This window comes from Diceros bicornis, chromosome 24, assembly GCF_020826845.1.
Source record: "Diceros bicornis minor isolate mBicDic1 chromosome 24, mDicBic1.mat.cur, whole genome shotgun sequence".
NCBI classification, from domain to species: domain Eukaryota; kingdom Metazoa; phylum Chordata; class Mammalia; order Perissodactyla; family Rhinocerotidae; genus Diceros; species Diceros bicornis.
Window position 1 is genome coordinate 23,996,744 of NC_080763.1, and position 26,097 is coordinate 24,022,840.

General features: G+C 49.5%; 1 protein-coding gene across 1 annotated transcript; it reads right to left on the reverse strand.

The window, feature by feature from the left end:
• Nucleotides 1-1,605: 1,605 nt before the first annotated feature.
• On the reverse strand, nt 1,606-23,282 carry TGFB3 (transforming growth factor beta 3). The gene is made up of 7 exons (XM_058567948.1): nt 21,994-23,282; nt 14,119-14,282; nt 13,705-13,834; nt 8,494-8,601; nt 6,324-6,495; nt 3,758-3,911; nt 1,606-2,816 (listed from the first exon to the last, which is right to left on the reverse strand). The coding sequence occupies exons 1-7, from the start codon at nt 22,343-22,345 to the stop codon at nt 2,658-2,660; spliced, it is 1,239 nt and encodes a 412-aa protein (XP_058423931.1). The 5' UTR covers nt 22,346-23,282; the 3' UTR covers nt 1,606-2,657.
• Nucleotides 23,283-26,097: the final 2,815 nt, after the last annotated feature.

The following is a 26,097-nucleotide window of genomic DNA, read 5'->3' on the forward strand; positions in this document are numbered from 1 at the left end:
CCAGTGATGTCAGTTATAAATGCACTGCTTGGGCCGGCCCCGTGGCTTAGCGGTTAAGTGCGCGTGCTCCGCTACTGGTGGCCCGGGTTCGGATCCTGGGCACGCACCGACGCACCGCTTCTCCGGCCATGCTGAGGCCGTGTCCCACATACAGCAAGTAGAAGGATGTGCAACTATGACATACAACTATCTACTGGGGCTTTGGGAGAAACAAAGAAGGAGGATTGGCAATAGATGTTAGCTCAGAGCCGGTCTTCCTCAGCAAAAAGAGGAGGATTAGCATGGCTGTTAGCTCAGGGCTGATTTTCCTCACAAAAAATTAAAAAATAAAAAATAAATAAAATAAAATAAATGCACTGCTTCTTAGGCAGGCTGGATACTACCCCAGTCCTAAAGACATCTCTAGAGATGCAGCCTGAAATTATACATTTTTATAAACATTTGAGTGATTCTTATGCCCAGTGGAATTTGAGAATGACTTCTACAAGTGGGTAGACTCTGGAATTTGGATAGCAATGGCCATGGGTGAAGAGCTAGGCATGCTGCATCCCCTCTCTAAACCCTCGGGCTCCCTTGGATAAGATGGAACACAGTCCCACCAGCCTGCTTTTAGGGCAGGGACACAGCCCCTGAAATACAGTGGAAGTAAATGGGTGCCGCATCGGATGAAGCCTGAGAGAAGCCCTTAGAATCGGCTGGGCGTGGACAAAGCAGAAAAAAGTCTTGCTGACCAAACTCAGGAGTTCAATGTGGGAACACTCCAGAAGGACCAAGGTACGCGCGCGCACACACACACACACACACACGCACGAACATATTGTACACGTCCTTCAACCTGCAAATTTTAGCTTCAAATAGACTTTTTTACCAGTGGTAACGTGACTTCAGTAGAGGAACATGTTTTTCAGGAGCTGCTAGATGGTTCCTCATTCACTGCAGATGGTTGCTTCAAGTGGACATCGATACCACAACAGAATTCTGTATTGCTCTGGGATCTCTGACCTCTCTCTGATCACTGACCTCAAGGGAGAACTACGGGATTGTGCTTTTCTTGCTCTCTCCCATGCCCAAATCCCTGACAAGAGCCCCACTGTCTGAAAAGGGGTCCCTGGTCAGCTCTTTGAGGCTTAACCTGATAACAGAATCAGCCTCATAGTCCTAGGCCATTTGCCATGGTGAGTTTCTCTTATTCTCAACTGATTAGGAGGGTGAGATGAGATTTTCAAAAATGATGGTCATTTATAGTGAACGTACAAACCAACACATTTCCACGTGCAAGGGTTCACACCGGGTGATTCTGCCCACAGTTAAACTCATATACTTTCTGCAAATCTGAGCCACAGCCTCTGTGTGTCTGAGAACAATATCCTCTGCAGGAAGGAAGGGAACACAAACAATGGTGCAGCCTTCTCAGCTGGCAGAAGGCAGCACGGTGTGCACTGTTCAGGGTATTCACACTAAGCAACGCATTTGATGTCTGAGATTCTCTGCTCCAGATTCCAGTTACCTCTGGATAGGAGCTGTGGACACGGAGTCACGAAAAGGGTAATGATGGATATTTATCGAGTCAGACTTATACCTCAGAATAAGGCTTTTACTGTTCTAGAAACAATCTTCCAGAAGATGAAATGATCCAAGATTCCCCAAAAATATTTATTTATACAAAGATTTTGAGAGTAATATTTGTATTTGTCTTTATACCTCAGTCTATGCATCTGGGGCCAAGTCATTGTGTGGCACACGTGTGACTTCCCCGCATGCCTCACACGTTGTAGCACCTGCTTCCAGGAACACTAGATGAGCACAGGGTCTTGGGGGCTGGGGGGGACCCATAATGCCTCAAGGCTGCACAGACCCAAGATCCAGACCTGTGCACCCTGACCTGGAAGGTGTCTAGCCAAATGTCCAAGAGGAAATAGGATCGAGGAAGAAGACGAGAGGAGGACCCCAGAGGGCAGACAGGAGAGGGTTAATTCCCACCCTCTGCTTCTGAGTTCAGCATATCCACAGGGCCCAATATAGTTGATGGCCCGGGAACTACATTACCTGGATTTTCTCCCTGTAATGACCCTTGATGCTGATTGATGTCAAGGGGACAATTTGCAAAAAGAACAGATGTGTCCTTAATCCCAGGTAGTGTGAGATACAATTCTGGGACTTTGTCTTGGTAACCTGTCTGGAAGAAAAATGCTTGCCTTGTATAACGTAATCCAGCTTCCCTAGAGCAGATGAGGGGCAGCGATGAGCAAAGCTGACCTCAGCTCAGAAGTGTCTTCCAGTCTGGCCCTGTCCTGGCCATTCTCTGCCCTTTGTCCTCCCTAGGATATCCCAAATCCCATTGCCGCACCATGTGTCGACTCGCCATCCCTCTTCCTCTGTCCCCACCACCTCTGTCTACGTCACAGAAGATCTGTGTGTTCTGAAGAGTCCAGCCTTCCCCTAACCAAACACACACTTTCTTTACCACAGTGATTCTCAGAGCCAGCAAGAAAGAGAAATGTTCCAAGAGGGAACCTCCGTCTCAGCCATTTGCCTGGAGATGAAGGTTGTAGGCTCCAGGCCTCTAGGTGAGGTCTGTTGCTTTTGTGTTTCCGAGGAGCAGGCAGGCAGGCAGTGGCACTTCCTCTCTCTCCTCTCTCTCCGTCGCAGGCAGGGCCTCAGCTACACTTACAGGACTTCACCACCATGTTAGAAAGCTGTTCCACCTTGGGGGTCCTCCCGACATAGTACAGGATGGTCAGGGGCTCCAAGTCCTGGGGCACACAGCACGGTGAGGCAGAGGCTTCAGGATTCAGGGTGTTGTACAGTCCCAGCACCTGGGGAGGGAGACATCATTTAGAGGTTGGAAAGCCAAGCCTCAGGCCTGGAGCCCAGGAACTTTCAGTTCTAGGGGATGCTCCAGAGACTGAGCAGGTGATAAACTGGCCATCGATGCTATTTCACAGGGATTGGTGGAACATAGTTTGGGTTAGTGACTAGTCGCTGTTCATCCACAAAGGGAGAATGCAGAACATTTGCACCTCTTGGAGCGCTATCATCAGTTTAAGCATGGAACAGTTATTGGGTGACTTTAAATTGATGATGAACTTCTCTTTGCTGTTAAGGAAACACTCTTCCTAGCTGTCACTGGTCACTTTGGTGAGAACCATTCTCACTAAACAGTGCCTTGGGCCATTTAGTAAGTGCCAGAGGATGGGGCCCCAGACAGGATGTGGTAATAATGAGCTATAAGGAAACCTTCACACATTAATGCCCTATTTTTGATTCCCCCCTCAGGGAAAGACAGGCTGATTTCAGAGTCTGGACTTCCCTCTCTTCTCATTGTTTCATATTAGCTTCTTCTGTGTGTAGCTTATTCTACATTATTTTTCATAATAACTCTTCTTCCAAGAGGCTGCAATTATCAGAGTTCTTTAACTGATGGTAGAAGCCTTTCTGCCCCAACATTCCTTGCCAGCCATGTGCATCTGTGACATATAGGGTGGCATGTGATAGCTAATTAATTTCCATGGTACCAAAAGCTTTAGATAGAACAAAGAAAAAGTCTGGTTGAAACTATGGAAGAAATTTTAAAGGGCAGAATGTGACCACATAGAGTTGGGCTAGGATGTCAAGATCAGACCCTTCACCAAAGGGATCTTACTCACCCCAGGTCATCATTTGCTCATGCAACGTTCAGTCCTTAATGCATTCTTTTTAACAAGTGGCCTGGCAGGCCAACCCCCGTGCCCTGTGTGGCATGAGCCCTGCTCCATACCGTGCTGTGGGTTGTGTCCGCACTGCGGAGGTACGGGCAAGGGCCTGAGCAGAAGTTGGCATAGTAGCCCTTAGGTTCATGGACCCATTTCCAGCCCAGATCCTGTCGAAAGTCAATGTAGAGAGGGCGCACACAGCAGTTCTCCTCCAAGTTGCTACAACAGAAAACATTTATAGAAAATCAACCTAAAAGGAAACCACCAATATAAAAAACTTCACAAATGGCTCTCATGTTTGCACTTGGAGTTCTTCCTTGGCATCCTAAGAGGTGGCTCTAATGAATGGAATCCCAGGTTCAAGTGCATTGAGCTATATAAACTATAAAGGCATTTTCCTGTGCTGAAGACCATGATCTCACGGATGTAACAGGCAGATAGATGATGCATGAAGACGATAAAAAAGGCAAAAGTGGCCCTGCCCCTTTTACGTCACGAATCAAAACAGACTTAAAATGCTCTGCATAAAACCAAGCACTGAAAGCTACTGGCAACTCAGCTTTGTTGAGGTTGGTTTTATTGTTACCTTCCTAATATGCACCCAACTGAAAATGAACTCAAAGCTCATACAGCTTGGATACTACTGTAGATGACTGCTTAGACTAAACCTAGAGGCCATCGAGTCAAAACGAGGCATATCCTTCTATTAGACTCATGATTCCTAGATCACCCCAACTGCGATTGTCAGGCCACTTCACTTCTGTTGCCTGCAGAAATCCATTTGGCAATACCCCTTGCCAAGTGGGCATCCAGCCTGTGCTTCAATATCTGCCGAGACCTAGAACTTGCTACTTCCAAAGGCAGCTACTGGCCAAAATCTGGCTTCTTGTGCATTCCAAGGGTGAACCATGGCAGACAGTCTCGGTTACCTACTCAATAGCCATTCCTACCCCTCTTCTCCCTTGCCATGTCTCACTACAGTCTAGAACACCAGCTACTTTTTTTCCTGGCCTCCCTTGCAGCTAAGGGTGGTCATGTAACCCAGCGATGACCAATCAGACATAAGGAGAAGTATGCAGGGGGTGATGGCAAATTCTGGCAAAGATAATTGATCCTTTATAAAAGTCACAGATGGAAGAACAAAGCTGCTGGCTCTGCCTCTTCCCCCTTCTTCTTGTCTTGAGCATGAACGAGATGCCTGCAGCTCTAGCAGTCACTGACCATAAGCAAGAAGATGAAAAGCCAACACACTAATCATGGCAGACTGGAGAGAGAGAAAGTGTCCTCAAAGGCATAATTAAGCAGTCAGACCAACCCTGAGCCTGCTGCTACAGGCTTCTTGTGAACTAAAAATCTGTGGTTTAAGCCACTGTTACTTGAAGCCAAGAGCATTCGTTCCTAACTGAGCCACATAGAACAAATCTGCATGCCAGCCTTCAGACATTTGGAGGCAAACTATACTGCCTCTCCTATACATTCTGTTCCCAAGCTCATCTGTAGTTCATTCAGTTGTTCCTCATAAGACATGGTTTTAGATCTAAAGATTTCCCAATTCATTCTCCCCAGCTCCATTCTTCATCTCCAGCCAAAGTGATGCATTTATGCTCCTTCCTTTACCAGAAGTGCTTCCTCCTCTCATATCCCTAAATGCCCAAACCTCAGTCGTCCCTGAAGGCTCAAATTCTACTTCTGAAGGCTTTCCTGCGTCCATGGATGAACTCTTTGCTCCCAATTTTTTTTTTTTTTGGTGAGGAAGATTAGCCCTGAGCTAACATCCATTGCCAATCCTCCCCTTTTTGATGAGGAAGATTGGCCCTGAGCTAACATCTGTGCCCATCTTCCTCTATTTCATATGTGGGACGCCTGCCACAGCATGGCTTGATGAGCGGTGTGTAGGTCCACGCCCGGGATCCAAACCTGCGAACCCTAGGCCGCCAAAGTGGAGCATGTGAACTTAACCACTCCATCACTGGGCCAGCTCCCTTGCTCCCAATTCTTAAAGCACTTTATCCTTCAGACCTTCTCAAGGATGTGGTCATTTTCTACCTTTTAGTAATTGCTGTGTACACTTCATCATGCCCCTCTCTTATAAATGAGATGCTAAATAAGAGAAGAGACTCTGTCTTTTTTCTCCCTTTGCAGTGGCTGCCCAACTATTTCTGAATTAGTTCATTAATTTCTATAGCTCCAATTCCCCCCTGCAAATAGAGACTGCCCTATTTTCCCTCATCCAGTAGCATCCTTGGACCCTCACAGAGAACTGAGTACTTCTTGAATGGAAGTTCCTGCATTAATCTCCCCACCACGGAAACATACCCTACAAATATTTTAAAACATGAAAACCATGGAGAGGCTTCAACCAAGCCTCTCCATTCCAAACCATTTTAGCAACACTCTCCTCCCCCTTTACTTCATCCAGGCCCTTACAGAGCTGGGCTGCAGAAAAACAGTGGGGCTCCCAGAAAAACAAAGAGATCTGTAGGAGGTTCTAAGTCTTTATTCCTGGAGATGTTTGTGACTAGCATCAGGGACCTTAGCTGAGCGTAGCCTAGGCCTGAGGCCTGACCCACGACAGGCGCACAGTAAATGTCGTCTCAGGGGTTCACGGATCCTGAGTTGGCCCGCGCTCACCGGAAGCAGTAATTGGTGTCCAGGGCCCTCTTTTTCCTCTGACCCCCCTGGCCCGGGTTGTCCAGCCGGTGTGGAGGAATCATCATGAGGATTAGATGAGGGTTGTGGTGGTCCTTCTGCTTCTTGAGGCGCCCCAGATCTCCACGGCCATGATCATCCTCACTGTCCACACCTGCAGAAGGGAAGGAAGGGGACAGCCTCCTGTCTAAGGAAGGCAGAGTGCAGGCTGCTTTCTCATTCCACCCCATCACTGCTCAGGAGGAGGGACGGTGCAGTCTGCAAGGAAGGCCTGGGATGGGGGGCAGCTTCAAGCTAATGTCCAGCTGCAGGAAGGGGACCACTCGGTGGAGGAACTGATAGCAAAGGAACCTGCAAGACGCCCCTGGTCGGATTCCCTCATGACTCCTGTGCGTACACCTTCTGGAGGGCAGAGAACCCTTCCCGAGATGCTTCCTGGGCATCGTCAGGGATCCGTGAAGCATCCTTGTCACTAGGTGGCCACCTAACACATACCTTTAGGTTGTCAGCTTAGATTCTGAGACTTCGAATCTTGGGGTGGGAGTTTCCTCTTATACTCTGAATTGGTCAAGATAGCACAGAAGTCCCACTTATAATTTAAACTGTCACAATTTAAGATAGTTTGAATGGAAGCCAGAGGAACAAGAATGAATAATTGTTAAGATTCACATTGCATTTATAGTTTCAAAAGTGTTTTCACTATAAAACGCAGACGAAATACTGAAGTGTATGATAAACAGCTTAGCAAACAACTTCTGGAAAGAAAACATGCTATTTCATCTGAAAAAGGAAAGACTGAAGATTGAATTAGAAGTGTCTCAACTAATAGGAGATCTCTTCTGTGACAGACAGACAGCTGTTGTCCATCTCCACCAAGGATGGGAACATGAGGAGTTTAATTTACATAGTGACAGGAGGGACTTGGACCTCATGAAGGGGCACCAGGACCGTGAGGTAAATGGGAGGCCTGGATCTCAGATTTCCTTTTCTGAAAATCTTAATGAACAAGACAACTATTTACTGAAGTGGGATGATTTTGTCTTAGCCTGGCCTTGAGGTAAGGACTCTGAAGGTCTTCTGAGCTCTGAAGTTCTGTGATTAGGATGTCAGATGCTTGGCTTTTAAACAAATAGGCTCTGAGGGCCCAGCCTCATGGCCGAGTGGTTAAAGTCTGGCACGCTCCACTTTGGAGGTTCAGGTTCATGGGTTTGGATCCTGGGCACCAACCTACTCCACTCACCAGCCATGCTGCGGCAGTGTCCCACGTACAAAATAGAGGAAGATTGGCACAGATGTTAGCTCAGGGCAAATCTTCCTCAGCAAAAAAATAAATAAATAAATAAATAAAAGGCTCTGAAATAGAGCCCATGAAGGATAAGAGACTGCCCAGGGCTGGGAGCCAAGAAAGGCCTGCACCTTTTTTCAGACCAGACTCTGACCTCAGGCTTTGACTTGGTTGGTTTGACGACAAACCACCTGGTCTCATGTGTGCCCCAGTTATCCAAAATGAGACTAGGAAAGGAAAAGAGAACTTTCCTGAAATCCAGAGATGGTCTAGGCTGAGCACCTTAGAAACGTATTGGAAAACCAGAAATGACTCTCAACTATTTTGCCATCTCAACACAGACATCCTGAGCCCTGAAGCTATCATTCAAACCCAGGTGACCCCTGGGCAAGGGTCAGGTGGGCTTTGCAACATCTGAAAGCTAAGTAGTCAGGGGACTCATATTCATGGCCTCCAGAGTTCCTTTCTTTCAGAGACCAGGAAGACAACTATTGTTGGTTGAGCATTTGTGGCCCTGTGTCTTACACTTGTTATCTCATGTAATTTGTATGACAACCCCATGAAAGAGGTACTCCCACGCCCATTTTACTGACTGAGCTCAGAGAGCTGGAGCGGCTTGCCTACATGATTTCACAGCTCTTACCAGCATGACACTGTCTTCCAAATGCCACTGTATTCTCTACATCTATAAACTGAAAGTCACACTCATTGATTGTGGGGCAAAGCAGAAGGACTCAAGTACAAAACAGATGGCCCTCTCTGTGAGGAAGCTTGGTTCCTTTCCTTGGGGTCTGGTTGGAGTCTCCTGTTCTATCCTGCCTCATTAACTCCCTCCACCCATCCTACCATACACATCCATTTTGTTACCTTTGAATTTGATTTCCATCACCTCATGAATGTTTTCCAGGATATCTCCATTGGGCTGAAAGGTGTGACATGGACAGTGAATGCTGATTTCCAGACCTAAGTTGGACTCTGCAAAATAAGGCACAGAGTCGGTGAGAAAAGCGCTTTGTGTGATGGAGAAGTGTACCCACCACCCATGCCCGGGAGGGCCAGGGCCTCTGCCGCCATAGGCAATCACAGGAGCTGAGATATACTGAGGGTCACAGGAGACAGAAAGTGCTGCTGAAGCTAGAGTGGACCTTCACACTCATGTTGCCACATTCCGCGTATTTCTGTTACGTTATGAACAACCAAATGGGGCATCACGAAGGAGAATTTTAATAGTCATCTATTTTCAAAGGATCGTGTTAGGAAAAAATTGTCACCAGCCTACTAGGGGGCAAAAGAGTGCGGATACAGGAAGGAAGGAAGAAAACAGTCACACAGCCGAGGTGTTTGTTGGGAGAAGTGATAACTCAAGCCAACCTGCTGAGAAAGGATGAAGGGAAGAGGCAGGGAAAGGAAAAACTGAAGAACTTTGGGGCAGAGAGACAGTGATTCACAGGCCACAGACTCAAAGGGCCACAAGATGGGAGGAGGTGGCTCCATCTGAGCCATAGGATTAAAAGTCAGGAGACGAGGCTAGAGCAAGGTCACCTGCAAACAAGCAGCAGACTCGGTCCAGGTGGAAGATGCCAGCATTTCCACCAGGGATCTGACTGTGGACAGACAGGGAGTGGTAGAGTCCAGAGGAGATAAGATGAAAGTCACAGTAACACTTGGCCGTATGTTCCGTAAGGAACAAGGACACACGAGGTGCAAGTTGCTTGGAGGTTTCTTCTTTGGGAATCCTCGCTCAGCTTAATGGGGAAGTTGGCAATGTGGGTGGCTCGCCGAGGGAAAACGAACAACTCAGGAAGACAGTCGTAAAATTAGAAAACAGGCCAGAGGAGACAGCAGAGGGCTGTGGCCAAGGGTCCAGAGGACATGAGCGTAGAGAGAACAGCATGAGGAAGCCTGGAGGGGCCAGGCGTTGGTGACTGATATTCTGGTGCGGCTCTGGCCCTTTCTCCTGCTACTTGCGGGATCAGATGTCTTGGAAACTAAAATTGGGGAAGCGAGGAAATTAGTAAAAGCGGTTGAGTAAAGTGGAAGGATAAAAGGAAGAATAAGAAGTGAGAAATTTGAACTGAATCCAGTATTTTATGCAGGGAAACCAGGTAGGGCTTGGTATCCTGTCCATTCTGATGGGTAAGACTCAATTAGGGAAGCTCTTTTGATCCTGAGGCAGCAACCAGCTGTGTAGGAGAGGTCATGCGGGATGGACCCCTCTGGCTCCAAGGTCAGCATCTCAGGTTGCTGATTGATTTCCTTCTCCAGAGGCCATCCCTATTTCTGTGTGAGCAACCAGCCTTGGGGCCAAGCTGGGGTCTTCCTGAAATCTAGTATCATCAGGGCAAACCCCAAAGAGTCCAGGCGAGCTCAGCATCCTTCTCAAGGGCAAAACCACCCAAGCTCAGACATTCCAGTCACCGTGAGGCAGACCCGGATGTCCCAGTCCTACTGGTAAAAAACCAACTCAGTCCCTCCTTCCATAAACTCCAGGGCCCAGCCTCTCTGTCCTACTCCAAGTCAGGGCAGCCTCTGGGACACACGGACACATGCTGAGCTTGAAGATTTCTATTCCAGAAGATTAGCTCTGGTGGGGAGGGGAGAGGCCAATATAACAAGAGGCCAATATAACAAGGAAGCCCCAGCTAGAGAACAAGAAGTGAATAGAGAGGGAGGGAGGCATAAGAAGGATCCCCTTCCCGGTTTAAGGCAGCTAGAAAGGAGCTGGAGTAGCTGAAATGGGCTACATAAAACATAGTATACTTCTTATTACCCAGAAGGGGTTAAGGTAAGCCAGGAGAGACCCGGAGTGGACAAGTTCTATGATTCTGTGAGTTGGAAAGTCAAGGTGCAGAAAGATGTGTTGGGGAGAGTTAGGGCCAGGATACAGGTGGTAAGTGTGAGACGATGGCCTGGCTTGGCCAACAGGCTCTGTCTAGGTAGAAAAGTCAGAGAATGATGGCAATAATCACCAACATTTGTTGAGCATTACCACATGTCAAGCACCACTCTACAACTTTACATGCATTCACTCATTTAATCTCCACAATAATCTTACAAAGTCAGGACTATTATTATCCCCGTTATACAGATGAGGACACTGAGGCTTAGGGAAATTAAATGGCTTGCCCATGGTACCCAACCAGTAAGTGGTAGAACCAGGATTCAACCAGGCAGCATGATGTCAGAGCCACACTCCTAACTGTTAGAGACAAACAGGAACAGAGAGGAGCCAACCGAGACCACCAGGGAAGACGCCCACACATTCTCTGAGATGCAAAATGGTTGTGTTTTCCCAGTGTCCCCCCTATCCTGAGCCATGATGCTGGGGGTGCTCCCTGCCCAGCTAGGGGAGGCCTGGCTCTGCACAGAGAGAAACTGCAGACTGTGTGGAGCAACAGCACAAGCGTTTGAGGGTCTGGTCCTCCAACCCTGGATGGGGCTCCAGCCAGCTCTGGGACCCAGAAGGCAGCCCGGGAACCTGGTGCACAGTAGGCTCTCAGATGTTTGCTGAATGAATCCAAGACCATATGTGTGACTCAGTTTCCTCGTCAGTCCACACCACCAAGTGCTCCATTTGGAGTCCATCTGCTGCCCTGTTTGGGGCCGTCAACTCTGAAGGCTCTTGAGCTCTGCGTAAGTAAAGGTCTGTGTGTGATTCCCCCACGCGGGGGGTGGGCAGCAGCTGCCTGAGTGGGAACCGAAGGTTCTAATGAAGAACTAACCTCCGAATTGGCAGCAGTGGGGATGGTGGGTGGGGGACCCATAGGTTTTATTACGAAATTATCTTTTTGATGTCTCAAGGATGGAAATCATTCTCAATGCAAACTTCTCATTGAGTTCTGCAGCTGTGAAAATAAGAACTCCTTCAAGTGCCCAGGGCTTCAAACACATCCAGGTGGAGCTGATCAAAATCAGACAGGGAAGCTAAGAGCTTAACTTCCCCGGCCTCTCCTCTCTGCAGCCGTGTCGGGCTCCAGGCGGAGGGCTGTCTGAGTCAGAATTCCCAACAGTGCTGCTGTTGGCAGGTCCACGTGGCTTGTCCTAGGCTTTTGCCTTCGTGGTCAGTAGGAGAGATAGGATGGAATTCCTGGGCACCCTTGGAGCTAGGGCAAGACCTCCAGCCCATGAGCTGCCAGCTCAGCCTCCAGGTAATGCCCCTTCGATGGGGACTTGCAAACTTGGATGCCCACAGAGCCCGGGCAGGTTATGTAAATAAGCAAAGCAAGCCTGCACATCATGCTAAATAGGGACTGCCAGCCTCACTCTTGGGGAACACTGGGGAATGGTGTGGCCCATGGTGACATGAAGAAGGCGTGCCCCACCTCAAGAGGTGGCCACCACTCATCTCCAGTGGATCGTTACCAGGAAATCTTCCAATTTTTCGAGAAAAGCCAGAAGTCCAGGTTTTATGTGAAATCTCCTGACTTTAAAAACAAAAATCGTTGACCACTAGTTAAATTTAAAACAATACGTAGGCCAAGCAGTTTGTGATCTCTGCCTTAGATCTTTAAGTTCTAGTTTCCTAAAACATCAAGGACAAGAAAGGACCCACCTGCCCCAGGGACTCTGGACATCAGGGTGTGGATGGACTGTGGCTCTATAGCAGCTGACGATAGTAGAAAACTCTTCACAAGAGGGAGAGAAGGAACAGATGGGACCGCCATAGGTACCCCCATCCCACTGAGCATCAGACCAGGCAGTACCACCAAGTGAAAGAGGGGAGAAACGGCAGAGTGTGATGTCACAAGACACCATGACTGTCAGTCAGGAGACTCCAGTTCTAATCCAGGCTAGATGACCTTGGTCAAGTCACTTAACTTCTCTGGGCCTCAGTGTCCTTATCTGACCCAATAAAAGCTCAGTCTTGTATAACAGGCTGAAAGCCATGAAGTTCTCTCAAGTACAATGGATCCTTCAAACAGCTCTGGGAGGCATGCAGGGAAGGAACCATTACCTTATTTTCCAGGTGAAGAAACAGAGCGAATGGGTGAGATATTCGGGGCGTGTGATGTTGGACAGCTGCTGGACAGCTCTACTTGGATGACCACCAAGCCTTTCACACTTAATTGCCCAAAACTGCCCTTCTCCCGCTCTTCCCTATTTCAGTAAGTGTTACCACCTGGGTGTTGGGTCTAAAATCCTAGAAGTCATCCTAGACTCCTCTTGTGTCCTCATACCTTATACCTAATCAGCCTGTCCTATTGGCTCTGCCTCCAAAATACAGAAGAAATCCACACCATCTCCATACCCACTGCCACTGCCCTAGCGAAGACCCTATGCTCTCACCCCAGCTGCTACAAAGGCCCCTAACTGGTGTTCTCGCTTCTTCCCTTGACCTCATGGCAACCAGAGGGGTCTTTTAAAGATGTAAACCAAATCACCTCACCCCACATCCCCAGCACTGCTTATAATGATCCCAGGACTTCTCATCACACTTGGAATAAGTCCTAAAACCTGACCACAGCCTTACAGGTCCTAAATCATATGGCCCCAGCGACCTCTCTCAGCCCCCAGCTCACTCCACTCCAGCCACATCAATCTGTTTGCTGTTGCTAGAACAAAGCAGGCTTGTTCCCACCTGAGGGCCTGGGCCTTGCTGTTTGCTTTGCTTAGAACATCGTTTATCCTGACCTTCACAGGCTGGCAGCTTCTCATCACTCAGATCTCAATGCACAGACTCCTTTTTCACCGAGACCCTCTCTAAGCAACTAATGTTGGGCCCCACCCTGTCATTATCACAGTGCCCTCTTTCTGGTTTTCATGGTACTTACCACTATGTGAAATTCCTATTCGTCAATATGTTTACTGGTTTATTATGTGTCTCTCCCATCAGAACAAAAGCCCCATGAGATCTGGAACTGCACCTGTCTTGTGCACTGCTGCATCCCCAGGGCCTGGGTCAGAGTGAGCATTTAATAAATATTAGGTGAGTGAATGAATGAAGGGCACAGAGTTGGTCGCAAAGCTGGGCTCTGAACCCAGGTCTGTGACTCCTCTTGTTCTGTCCTCTTCCCTGTTTCACGAAGGACCAAGGGACCTGAGGTTCCTTCCAAACGCTCAACCTAAGAGTCAACCCACCTCTTCGCAAGAGCCATTCTCGCACAGTGTCAGTGACATCAAAAGACAGCCACTCAGCGGTGCCCCGCGTGGGCAGATTCCTGCCACCGATATAGCGCTGTTTGGCGATGTGCTCGTCCGGCCGGAGTATCTACAGAAGGCGAGAAAGGAGTGAGTACAGGAGGCCAGCACAGAGTATTGCAGTTCACGTCACAATGCAGAAGGACAGGTGAGGGGAGCAGCAGGAAACCAAAAGTTCCTGAATGTTCCTTCAAACACCTTAACTCTTTTCGTCCTCTGAACGACAGACACAGATACAGAAACTAAGGCAGGATTCACACCCAGGTCTGCTGAACTCTGTGCAGAGTGGAGGTCTGATATGGCACAGCAGCTGGCTTTGCCACCTGAAAGGTGTAGTTCTGGGAGGGGATTCACCTGGAAGAGCTCGATCCTCTGCTCGTTGCGCTTGGAGCTGGGGTTGGGCACCCGCAAGACCCGGAATTCTGCTCGGAACAGGTTGGTTCCATTCTTCTCCACTGAGGACACATTGAAGCGGAAAACCTTGGAGGTGATTCCTTTGGGGCAGACGGCCAGCTCGTCTAGGAGATAAAGGAGCAGGAAGAGGAGCAGCATGAGTGAGAGGCAGAGGAGCAGCGTGCTGCCAACGGACACTTGCCACGTGGCCAAGGTCCCACCTGTGACCTCCGTAGAGGCTTGAGGCCTCAGACCTAAAGGTGGAGGGAGGAGGAAGATCCTTGGTGGCCCTGGAATCACACACAGGCCTGAGCGAGGAGCAGGGAGACCTCAGAGCCCCGGGACATGGCACTAACGTAATCACCCCTCCTCCTACTGCCTCAACATCCCAACTCTGGCAGGCTCTCCAGCCTGCTTTTCCTACTCTTCTAGAAAATGCAGATTCTCAAAAGATATCAGCAATTCCCCCAAATAGTTTAATCATCTCATAGCTAGTCAATTCCTTCACGTGTTTGTCCATTCAGGCATTCATTCTTTTATTGAACGTGTATTGAGCAAATTCTATGTGCGGAGGATAGTGTTAATGTTGGGAAGCAAAAATGAATAGACACGGCCCCTGCCTTCAAGGAGATTAATATCCAGGGGAGGTTATTAATACATAAACCCAAATAACAGGACCAGAGGGAAAGTGCTGCGGGCCTTTAGAGAAGCCCAGGACTTGCTGCAAAGAGATCAGAGGAGGGAGAGAGCACAGGGCACTTCATGGAAGAGGTGATATTTGAACTGGGTCCTGCAGGAGGAAGGGCTTTGAGGATGGAGAGGAAAGAAATTTGACACGGAAGTGCTGCTGGAAGCAAAGGCAGGGAGGGGAGGAAATGCACGTGAGTAAGAGGGATCCGAGGCAGCCAGGCTAGAGCCAGTGAGACGAGGTCAAGACAGCAGACTGGGGTCCACCTGCAGGAAGGCTGAAATGGCAGACTGAGGGGTTGGATTTTATGCTATTAACAGTAGGGAGCCATGGAAAGTGTTAGAGCAGTGCAGTGACATAATTGACACTGTGTTGCAGACCTAACGAGACAGCACTGGTGTGGCAAAGAGCCCACATCTCTAGCTTGGCAGACACACAGATGTTTCTTCAGACCGAGCTGGTCCGACATCATTGGCTCCTTTCTCTCGAAGGGTTTCTTTCCTTGACAGCACATGCTATGCCAGCCTCTGTCATCCCGCTGGCCTCTTCATCCCTGTGCGCAAGACGGAAGGCAACAAATGCACTTTCCCACCCCTCAGAGCCAGATAAAGGAAAGAGAAAGAGAGATCCTGTCTTTCCTCCTGTACACTCTGCAACCTCAAGGTCTGAGCAGCATTAACACCCAGAGAAAAACTTTCTACACAAATGGTAACAATAGCCAGAACTTGAAATTCAAGCTCATAGACCCAGATTCCACACATAATGGACATGGCTGGAATGAGCTCATAATCACCCCGAGGGGTGGTTTAGGAAGTCACGGACAAGGCGGGAAGGATCAGAGGCCTGGAACAAGCAAATGTGCTACTGATCTTTAGGAAAGGATGAGTGAGTGTTTCTGGAAATTGCCATCTGGTGGGCCTGACACTGGTTCTTAGAAAATTAATGGAACAGATGTTAGGAAAACAAATGTGTGAATGCCGGCTAATGAAGCCCTGATTAATAATTGGCTTGGAAAGAACAAGTACTGGCAACTATTCCCTAAACCATTTCGGATAGAACCAGAAAGAGGAATCATGACGGCAATTTAATTTTTAAGTTTGCAAGTTTGTAACCTTCTGGACATGGATAAACTACTTAGACTGGCAACCCTCTTAAGTACTGACATACTTGGTTTTTGAAGGAGCTGTCATCAATATGGCTTCAGTTTTAATAGTACCTCCAGCAACTGTTGACAGAGGGAATCAACGGTATTTCAGCACAATGCACGCATTGCTGTAAAAGATAAAGGGGGATGGAGAATGCCACGTGCCAGTGAGGACAGTCAGAGGGGTCAAGAGAGTGGGAAGCCAGGAGATGGGGGAGCAATGAGCTAAGAGGGTCTTCAGATGCCCTAGTGATCATCCTTCCTTGGTTTCTTCCAGCCCATCAATCAGATACCTTATCCCTATGATGGACAACTATTGGTGGGAATTTCAAGGAGATTTCAAGAAGGAGGTGGGAAGGGTCATTTTTTTATCACTGGGATCTATAGATTTCTAATAAAGTTAGAAGGAACTTTAGGAGTCGTCTAGTGCAGCCCTCTTCAGATGAAGAAATTGATGTCCAGAGGGATCTTGGCCAGGGTCATACAGGAATTAGTCGACACAAGCAAACTGACCCTAGCAAGCAAAGCTCAGACACAATCATTAGTGATTAAAAAAGAATTGCCTAGGGCCGGCCCCGTGGCTTAGCGGTTAAGTGCGTGCGCTGTGCTACTGGCAGCCCGGGGTTCGGATCCCAGGCGCGCACCAACGCACCGCTTCTCCGGCCATGCTGAGGCTGCGTCCCACATACAGCAATTAGAAGGATGTGCAACTATGACATACAACTATCCACTGGGGCTTTGGGGGGAAAAAAAAAGGAGGAGGATTGGCAATAGATGTTAGCTCAGAGCCGGTCTTCCTCAGCAAAAAAAACGAAGATTAGCACAGATGTTAGCTCAGGGCTGATCTTCCTCACCAAAAAAAAAAAAAAAAAAAAAGGAATTGCCTAAGAGAGAAAAGCAAATGTAAATATCATCTTCTTGGGAATTAAATCCACTGAATATTAATGATGTTTTAAATAATTTGTGGAATGAGTCAGAGGGTAAATAAATAAAATGTAATAACACCACCTTACATTTCATAGAGCTTTTATTAACTCATCAGACTCTCTGGCAATCCTTGAGGAGAATAAGAATAAAATTTACCATTTTACAAATGAGAAAAGTGAGCGTCAGGAAAGTTAAATGACTTTCCCAAGGTCACCCAGCTAGTAGGTGGCAGAGGTGGGATTTGAACCCAGGTCTTTTGATCTCATCCATTGAAGCAGAGACTCTAGAAGTTGGAGGTCCCTGAGAGATCATCTAGTGGAGGGATGGTTTCACCAACAAAATGTGGCAGGATTCCATGAAATGAGCCTAGAGTACCAACCTATGCCTCAGACAAGAGCCAGTTCCCAGTCAGTTTTGTGGTTAAGCCATGCTTCTGCAGAACACTAGTATTATTGAGAACTGGACTAGGGGGTCCACCTTTACAAATTAAATTATGACCAACTTTTTCCATTGCACAAGACATATATATATTGATGGAGGCCATTTTCTCTTTTTTTGCTTTAGGGAAAGAAAAATAAGCAAAGAATATTCATGTAGAGTATTCATGGAAAAACCTGGAAATAGCTGATCATGTTTAGAACACGCCTTTTAAAATGTTTTAAGACAGCTGGGCTCCTACCCACGCCTTTGCTTGTATGCATCATTTCTGCTAGTAAAATGACTGCTGGTTCCAATGATGGGACCACATTCATCAGCAAAGCAGTGCTTCTTTGCCCTGGCTGTACATTAGCATCACCTGGAGAGCCTTAAAGACAGATGATGCCTGACTTGCCAGAGATTCTGACTACACTGGAGTGGGTGGGTGGGTCCAGAGTTTTTTTCTTTTCTGTTTTTTTAAGATCTTCAGATGATTCTAATGTGTAGCCAGGGTTGAGAACCACAGTTTATAGTGCTCTGCAAAGGGTACCATGGCTTCCAGATGTTCTGGAAGTTTGAGAAACCACAGCTTTAATGCTTTAACCTTTAAATGGGTTAACCTTTCAATGTATTAGACATGTTGTTCGGCCAATGCATCATTTCTTAAAATTTTGAATTAGAAGCCCGTAAACATTTTAAGCCAATGTTAAAAGTTGGGAAATTTCACACAAAGATCCAGATTTTCTGCTCTTCTGGGAAATGGTAAGATCTAGTCAAGCTGGACCCACGTTCTTAAATGCAAAACTCAGCAGGAGCTGAGCGGGGATGGGCACGCTTCCAGGTCCCCCCCACCGGCCTCCCCACACACCCTCTTCTCTCCATGACCCTGAGGCAAAGTGTCCTGTGCAGTTTGTCATGGTGCATATGCTGTGGCTTTTCTTCTAGATCATTTGCATTAGCTGCCTGGCCTCTGTGGGCAGTTGCATTTGTAGACCCTCTAAGGAAAGGTTTTCCCCTAGTTCACTGAATTTTAAGTTTCAGTGAACTTAAGAATCAATAGACAGCCTGTTGAAAATACAGATTCCCCAGGACCACCCACCCACCCCCAAGATTCTGATTCTGTAAGGGGGGGTGGGGCCTGGAAATCCACATTTCTCACATTTACCTTGCCTCTGGACCGCACTTGGAGAAACACCGACTAGTGTGCAGGGGGCAATGGCACTTAGAACAAATGAATTCTTTCAACACAAAACATCTTCTAATTTTCAGAATGAACAAAATCTAACTGTCGCATCCAGAAAAGAAAGGCTAAAATATCAAATTTTCTCTTTGCTCAGGAACTCTGGGGCTTGCTGGCTGTCTTAGCGCCGCCCTTGGATGAAAACAAGAGTCTCCCGCCAGACACAGATAATTACAAGCCAGAAGTTAAAACGACACCTACACTGGTGATATCTTGATAACAAGGATGACAGCAGAACTGAAAAAGCTGTGTCCTTCCCCACCACGTGGGTCAGAGAAAGCCTCTACTCACTTCCCATAGCAAAATCCTGGAGAATTATAGAAGGGATTACAGAGTCTGGCCTTCACCCCCCAGCAGAGACTGTGTTGAATCATCCCAGATGTACACATAAAATTGTTCCAGCTGAAAGGGAGTTTAGAGACTCTCTCTAACTTTACAGATGAGGACACTGAGGCTTAGAGAGGTGACGTGCCCAATTCCACGTGGTGTAGTTGCTCAACCGGCTTAAGACTCTTCAGCGGATAAAGAAAACCCTTTCGTTGAATTTGGGAGAATGTTTGTGGCAGTATGAATCTCCCAGCCAAAAAAAATAGGCAGAGCTAAGGAAGAACACACCCAGTTATCTCTACGCAATCCGCCACCGGGGTTGCTAAGATGTTGCTCCTGTCTCCTCTGCTTGGTCCAATGTGGGATTCGTTCATGTTATAAACCAAATTCTATAAGAGCCTAAAGGTTAAAGGCGGGACTTAAAATGTGTATTTTACACACTTGCATTGTGCCTAACAGCATGCATTCTGCAGGCAGAACGTCTAGGTTAGAGCCCTGCTCTTGTGGGGCCAATTACTTAACTGATGCGTGTTTCAGTCTCCTCCCTATTTTAATAGGGAAATCAGGGTACCTGTCTGACAGGGCAGAGCCAGAAGATGGGCCCTATCCTCTCTGCTCACCTTGGGGTCCCTTCTCCTGCACCACTGGAAATTACTCCTTCCTGCACTTTGCTCTCCAGGCACCCCATCTTCTCGCCCCAGCTCCTTGTCACTTCCCTCTGAGTGCCTGTACGCTGGGTGTGTGATCTCATCACCTCCCCGGCAGAAGCTCTGGGACCCAGACCTGCCAGTGCCCCACCACAAACCCAGTGCTTCCCTCTGCCCACCCTCCTCATCTCCAGACAGGCTTCCCTCACCCCAAGCCTATGATGGCTTTCAGCTCTGGCTTAGCATCTGCTGGGTGTTTGCATCTGCCCACTGCCTTCTTTATATTAGTGTGCCTTGTGTGTCTGCCTCTCCAGGGCTGGCTCAGCACCTGACCAGCTGCAGGGCGGGCCCAGGCTGTGTCTGCTCAGCCTCTGTGTCACCTCCAACAGCTGCAGAGAGTCTGGGCCTGCTTCCTGTTTGCACCTGCGAACCTCAGTGGCATCACCAGTGGCTCACTGGGCCCTGGCCCCTCCACGGTATGCCACGTAGTATCCTGCTCACTGTGGTGGGTTTGCTCCTGGCCTGACCACGGCTCTGTGGCCCCAAGGCAACCCCCACCTGCTGCAGTTTCAAGGTCCTGCCCAGCATCTGTGCAGCCCTGCCCTGGCGTTTCCCAAGGCTGTCCACTATTTGAGACCTGAATCTCTGCACAAAATCCATGTCCACTGGCACCTGCGTGCCCTTCCATCCATTTGGCTCATTCATTCTCAGCTCGGTATTCCAAGCTGAGTGGGCCCTGGTGACTCAGAATCCCTCCTCCCCGTGACTCCTCCTCCTGACCCGGATCATTAAGGTCCGAGTCCTTCCCTCACTCTGTACTCTCCTCAGACCTCTCCTGCAGGCCTCAGCTTTCCACCCTCCTCTGACATTTCTGGCCGCTACCTCCTGCCTTTGCGGGTGCCCAGAGGGTTGGGGGTTTAGCTATCTGGCTGCTGGTGCCTCTGGGAACTGTAGGCCCCTGGCAGACCCTGAATCTGCCCCACTAGAGGACCCGTGGCAGGGAGCACTAACTGCCTTGTCCTCCGGCCTCCGCTGCACATGGTAGCCACATCCTAAGGCAGGGCACTCTAGGCGGCCACAAGAAACGGGAATGGGAACCCCTCGCCAGCAACCACAGGCTCCTGGGCCTGGCGTGGGTCAGCTCCCAGCAGGGTGTTTCGCACCATCAGCCAGAGCTGGTCCACCTATCAGCCACCCACTCCTCTGCCTTCTCTCTAGCCGGGTTCCTTTCAACCTCTACAGTGCCCCCCACCACCACCCTCACCCTGCCCGTTCCATCCCACCCGCCCGCCCCCACTCCAGGCACTGCCCACCTCCCAGGTGAGCCGGGCTGAGGTAGTCAGGGTGGCGAGGACACCTGCTGGTAGGAAAAGCAAACAGAGCTGCTCCCAGAGTCCCTGGCCCATGAGTGGCTCACATTCCTTCTTCCTGGGCTGTCAGTTTCTCAACATCTGCCAAATCTCTCTCTCTTGTATTGAGGTTTTTTAAATCCCCGTTCAGTAAACACACATGACTTCCACACGTGTACAAACACACAGACGGCTCACCCAGAAGCCTCCCAGCTTCTCAGCACAGACAGGAGCCTCCTGGGAGGACACACTTCCAGACACATGTCCCCTCTGCACCCACAGTCATCCCTCCCACCCATTCTTCCCATGACACGCAGACACAAAAGGGCCGCCAGCAATCGTCTACACATTCAGAGCCACAACCCTGCTTTCTCATGTCCACAGGCCTGGAAGACACCCATTTTGAGCACATGAATCTGTCTACTGTACAAAGCAAGACTACACGTCGTCATAAAGCACGTGTACATGTGAACATAGGTGCACACCCTTTCCCTACGCACACAGCTCACGTGGGTCACGTGTGTGGCATAGACTCAAGGGCCTAGACAGCAGGAAGCCATCTCTTCCCTGGGCTTCAAAAAGTTTGACAGACATTAATTTGGGGCAGGTATACTCTTCTTCCCAAGAACTGGAAAAACGGAACCGGAGACGTGTCACAATGAGTTGTGAAAAGCAGGGAGAAGACGGAGGTTTCCAGATTCATGGAACAGAAGGCTTGACAGCAAGCGGCCCTGCCCCCTTAGGGCACCTCTGCCTACTGTTACCTATCTGATCACATGGGCGAGTTCACGCACATACGTTAATGGGACAGCACAATGTAATTCCAAATTAAACTCAGTCAAGGATCTGATGAGTTCAGCAAGCCACTCAATTCCAGGGCTCCTGGCCTCCAGAAGCACCCGGCTCTTCCTAGAACGGCTCTGTCTCCCTCCTCACCCACCTACCCAGCCCCAACTGCGCATCACACCTCCTGAACCTTGGTGCCCGGGAACCCGGGGCACCCTGCTGTGTGGACACCGCTAGGCCCCCCTCTGTGGCGCTCCCTACTCCAGTTCAGACCCTCCAGAGCAGATACTCCATAGAGAATCTGGACTTACTGTGTTCCGCCAGGCCCTGGATCATGTCGAATTTATGGATTTCTTTGGCATAGTACTCCGACTCCGTGTTTTCCTGAGTGCAGCCGTCCTCCCTCTCCCCCTGCATCTCCTCCAGCAGCTCCCGGGTGCTGTTGTAAAGGGCCAGGACCTGGTAGGGGACGTGGGTCATCACCGATGGCTCGGGAGGACTGGTGAGCCTGAGTTTGCTCAAGATCTGTCCCCTAATGGCTTCCACCCTCTTCTTCTTGATGTGGCCGAAGTCCAAGGTGGTGCAAGTGGACAGAGAGAGGCTGACCGTGGCAAAGTTCAGCAGGGCCAGGACCACCAGCGCCCTTTGCAAGTGCATCTTCATGCGCGAGCCGGGGAGAAAGGCCAGGGGGGCTGCGAGGCCTGGCGAGGAGGAGACCCCAGCAGACGTGCAGAAGGAGGGAGGAAAACCAGGCGGCCTCCCCAGATCCCGAAGACTGAGGCTTGGCAAGAAGGTGCATGAACTCACTGCACTGCAAGAGCTTCAGGACTTCCAGGAAGCGCTGGCAACCCTGAGCACGAAGAAGCCGACTGTGTGCCTTGGAGCTCTGGGTTTCTTCTCCATGTGTCTAAACAGGTTCTGCTGGGCTCTGACTCCCAGCAGGCCAGGTGGAGGGCAAGCAGAGGGCTGGGAGGGGTGGCAAGGCAGCTGGGAGTGGGAAGGGAGCTGGAGTTTTTCCTTAGGTAAAAATAAATAGAGCGGATATCTGATATTGCCAAACGCCGCTTGGCGATGGGGAGAAAGTGGGTATTTTAAAGAAAGAGCAGAGGGACCATGGCTGGGTCCCCAAATCAAAATCCTTGCCTTGCCCTGAAGGAGAATAAGAAAAGAGAATGGACAAGAAAAGAAAAAAAATTGTTAAAAAAAAAAAAAAAGTCAGATCACCAGTGAGTAGGTGGGGAGAGGCAGGGCCGGGCTGCTGCTGGCCCAGCTAAAGGTGGGGGCAGCGCAGGACACACTTGTCTCTCGGGCACACCATTCATGCTTTCTCTTTTGTTTACACTTCCTCGGGGGCTTTCTAAATGACTTTGTTCACGCTGCCTCTCGTCTTCATTGGCTGGGAAGTGGGGTTATGTGCAATTGGAAGGCGGGGGGACAGCCTCTGGAGAGCAGCCCCAATAATCCACTTGGACGCCCAGGTCACCAGCACCTCGGCTTGTCTTCTCCCTCGGCCATTGCTTCTGTTCCCTGCTTCTCTTTAAAAAATAAGAAGGAAAAGAAAAATAAGGCAGAAGCCAGTTCACTGCCCGCCTGCTCCGGAAAGCTGTTACTCCTTTCTCAGGCTTCTTCCCCTATCTCTCCCCTCTCTTGCTCATTCCCTTGGACTTGGCTTTTTGCTTCCCTCCCTTTCTCTCCCTGCTGCTCCTCTCTCCCTCTCCCTCTCGCTCCTCTCCCTCTCTCTCACACACACACATGCACACACACTGCTTTCTCTATTTCTCTCTGCTGAAATTTTATACCTCCCTCCCATGACGTCTCTGGCCCGGGGTGGGGGAGGGAGGGACCAGCGCACGCAGCCTCTTTTGCTGCACGATTTTAATGTTTTAAACAGGCACAGGAAAAGCCGAGCCCGTTTGAAAAATACTTTGCGAGTCCTCTCGTTCGACGTGGTAACTGAACTTTTTTTCCCCTCTTGGAGTCACTCCTGCTACACGTTGACTGTTTTTCTGGAAAGTTACTCCGATGAATCCCCTCCCTCCTTCTCCCCCAACTCCTTCGCCCTCTCGCCAGCTGTCAGTCCGTCCTCTCCTCGGCCGGTCTCTCGATCCCTCTCTGGCCCCCCCATCCCGGGCCGCCCCCGGGCCGGGCGGGACACTGGGCAGGGTCGGGGGAGCGCGCGGGGCCTGGGCAGGGGCGGCCGTGCCCACCCTCCGCGGGGGTGACTCCCGGCCCGGGAGCAGGGTTGGAGGTGGGTTCAGCTCCGCGGCGATCCTGGCCCCGATTCTTCATTGACAAGGTTGGAGTCGGGTGGCTTGCTGAAGCTTGGAGATGCTCCAGGGACTTTGAAAAATGGTGGCCTTTTTTTTTTTCCGGCAGATCGAGGGTGCCCTCTGGCGAGGCGAGGCCGCCAGTGAAGGAGGCCTCGCGGGTCGGAGCCGGGAAGGCGAAGGGCTGGGGGCTGGGGCTGTGGGCGAAGGGGCTGCGAGAGAGGGCGAGGAAAACGAGACCGCGGGGCCGGGGGAGCGGCCTCGCTCTGGGCCCGACGTGCGTACACGTGCACCTCTCCTTCCCCGCGCCCCGCGCTGCAGCCGCTTTCGCAGAAATGTCCTCCAGATGTTCGCAGCCGCCCTCCCCGCCCAGGGTTCCGCGGGGAGCCGCGCCAGCGAGCGCAAAGTCAGCAATTGGCCCGAGCCCATTTCCCAGATGGGTGAGGGGAAGTTTTCTCCGCTTTCGTTCTTCGTCTCAGCCTAAGCTTCTAGGTATTTTCCCAGAGGCTCAGGCAGGGCAAGGCGCATTGCTTCCCCCGCCCCCCGACACAGGACTTGCCCGTAAATTGATCACTTTCCTGGGAATTAGTGCTGCTCCCCACCACCCTACCTCACCTCACCCCAGCCCTCCTGGACCTTTCCTGCGAAGGCTGGTTCCCGCTCCTGGCTTCTGGGCCACTAACGGAAGGGATGTTCACTGCATCCCCGGGAGAGTGGTTGATCGGTTTACAGTTGAGGAAACTGAGGCACAGAGCGATTTAAAAGGCCATGCTGCTTGTGAGTGGTGGAAGTGATATTGAACACAGGCTCTCTAGTTTGGGTAGGCATTGTTTTTATTTGCCTAACAAGTGAGGAAACCTAGGTGTACATAGCTTAAAGAAACTTGCTTTGAAGTTACTTTTACAAGTCATATAGCGAGTGGGTGTCAGCACTGAGATTTCGACCCAGGAAGCCTATAGCCAGAGTCTGTGCACTTAACTATTAGGCTATATCATCTCTTGTATACCATCTCTGTCTCTGCCATCATTTGAGAACTATTTCTGACATTTGCTATATGCCAGGCACTGTTCTAGGCTCTGTGGAGAACTATTTCTGACATTTGCTATATGCCAGGCACTGTTCTAGGCTCTGTGGATGCAGCAGTAAACAAAACAAACAAACAAAACCCCCCTCATGGAGCTCACATTCTAGAGGCCTGAGGTGGGCCAGTGGGGAAGGCCATAAACTAAATAAATATGTAAATTATGTAGTCCGATAAAAAGTAAGTCCCATGGTGGAAAATAAAGCAGGAAAGGAGGAGAGGGAGTGCTTAGCTTGGGGGCTGTTGCAATTTAAAATAGGATGATCAGAGAAGGTCACTTGCAAAATGAGAGGGAAAATTATTACAGTTATGTCTTTCTGGACTCCACCTCTATCAAATTAGTGTCTCCAGCGGGCGGGCCCTGGCATATGGACTGTTAACAAACCTCACAGGTGATTCAGGTGCCCAGCAAGGTTTGGAAGGCACTACTCTAGGGCTTCCTTCTTCCTTTAGCTTTTAGGAAGTTGGGGAAGAAGTGGGAGTGAAGGTTTGGAAACTGGATATAAGGTGGTGGTGGTGTGGCTATGAGCTCATGAGAAATGGAAAAATCCAAAGATTAATCTTTTCTTCCTCATCTGGGGCCAAGGAAGAGGGAAACAAGGGATTCATTGGAACCTGTGTTTCATTCATCTTGGATTTTTGGCAATGAATGTTTCTTCAGATGAAAATCCAACAGAGTATTCTCACTGAGAATCAGAGTTAGTGAGTAAAAGATTTTAGGGGTAATCTCTAAAAGTAATTCCCAGGGAGGAAACTGAGGTCCAGAGAGGGCCTTGCCTGGCTACAAGGTAACTATCAGCAGAGCTAGGATGAGACCTCAACTCTTCTGACATCCAGGCAGGGCTCTTGCTGTCACGAGACGTGCTAAGGCACAGCCCCACTAGTAAACATGTTTGGAAGAGTGGTCCAACTGAGTAATTTACTGGGTATTTAAGAAATGTTTGCAGTCCAGGTTTAGGTGTGCTACTCTCCCTTCTAAGTCCTCACTTCTAAGTGGTAGCCATCTAGGTCTTACCTCCAGCATGATATTGGGAACACTGCTCACTTTCAGGACCATGAGTCCATCT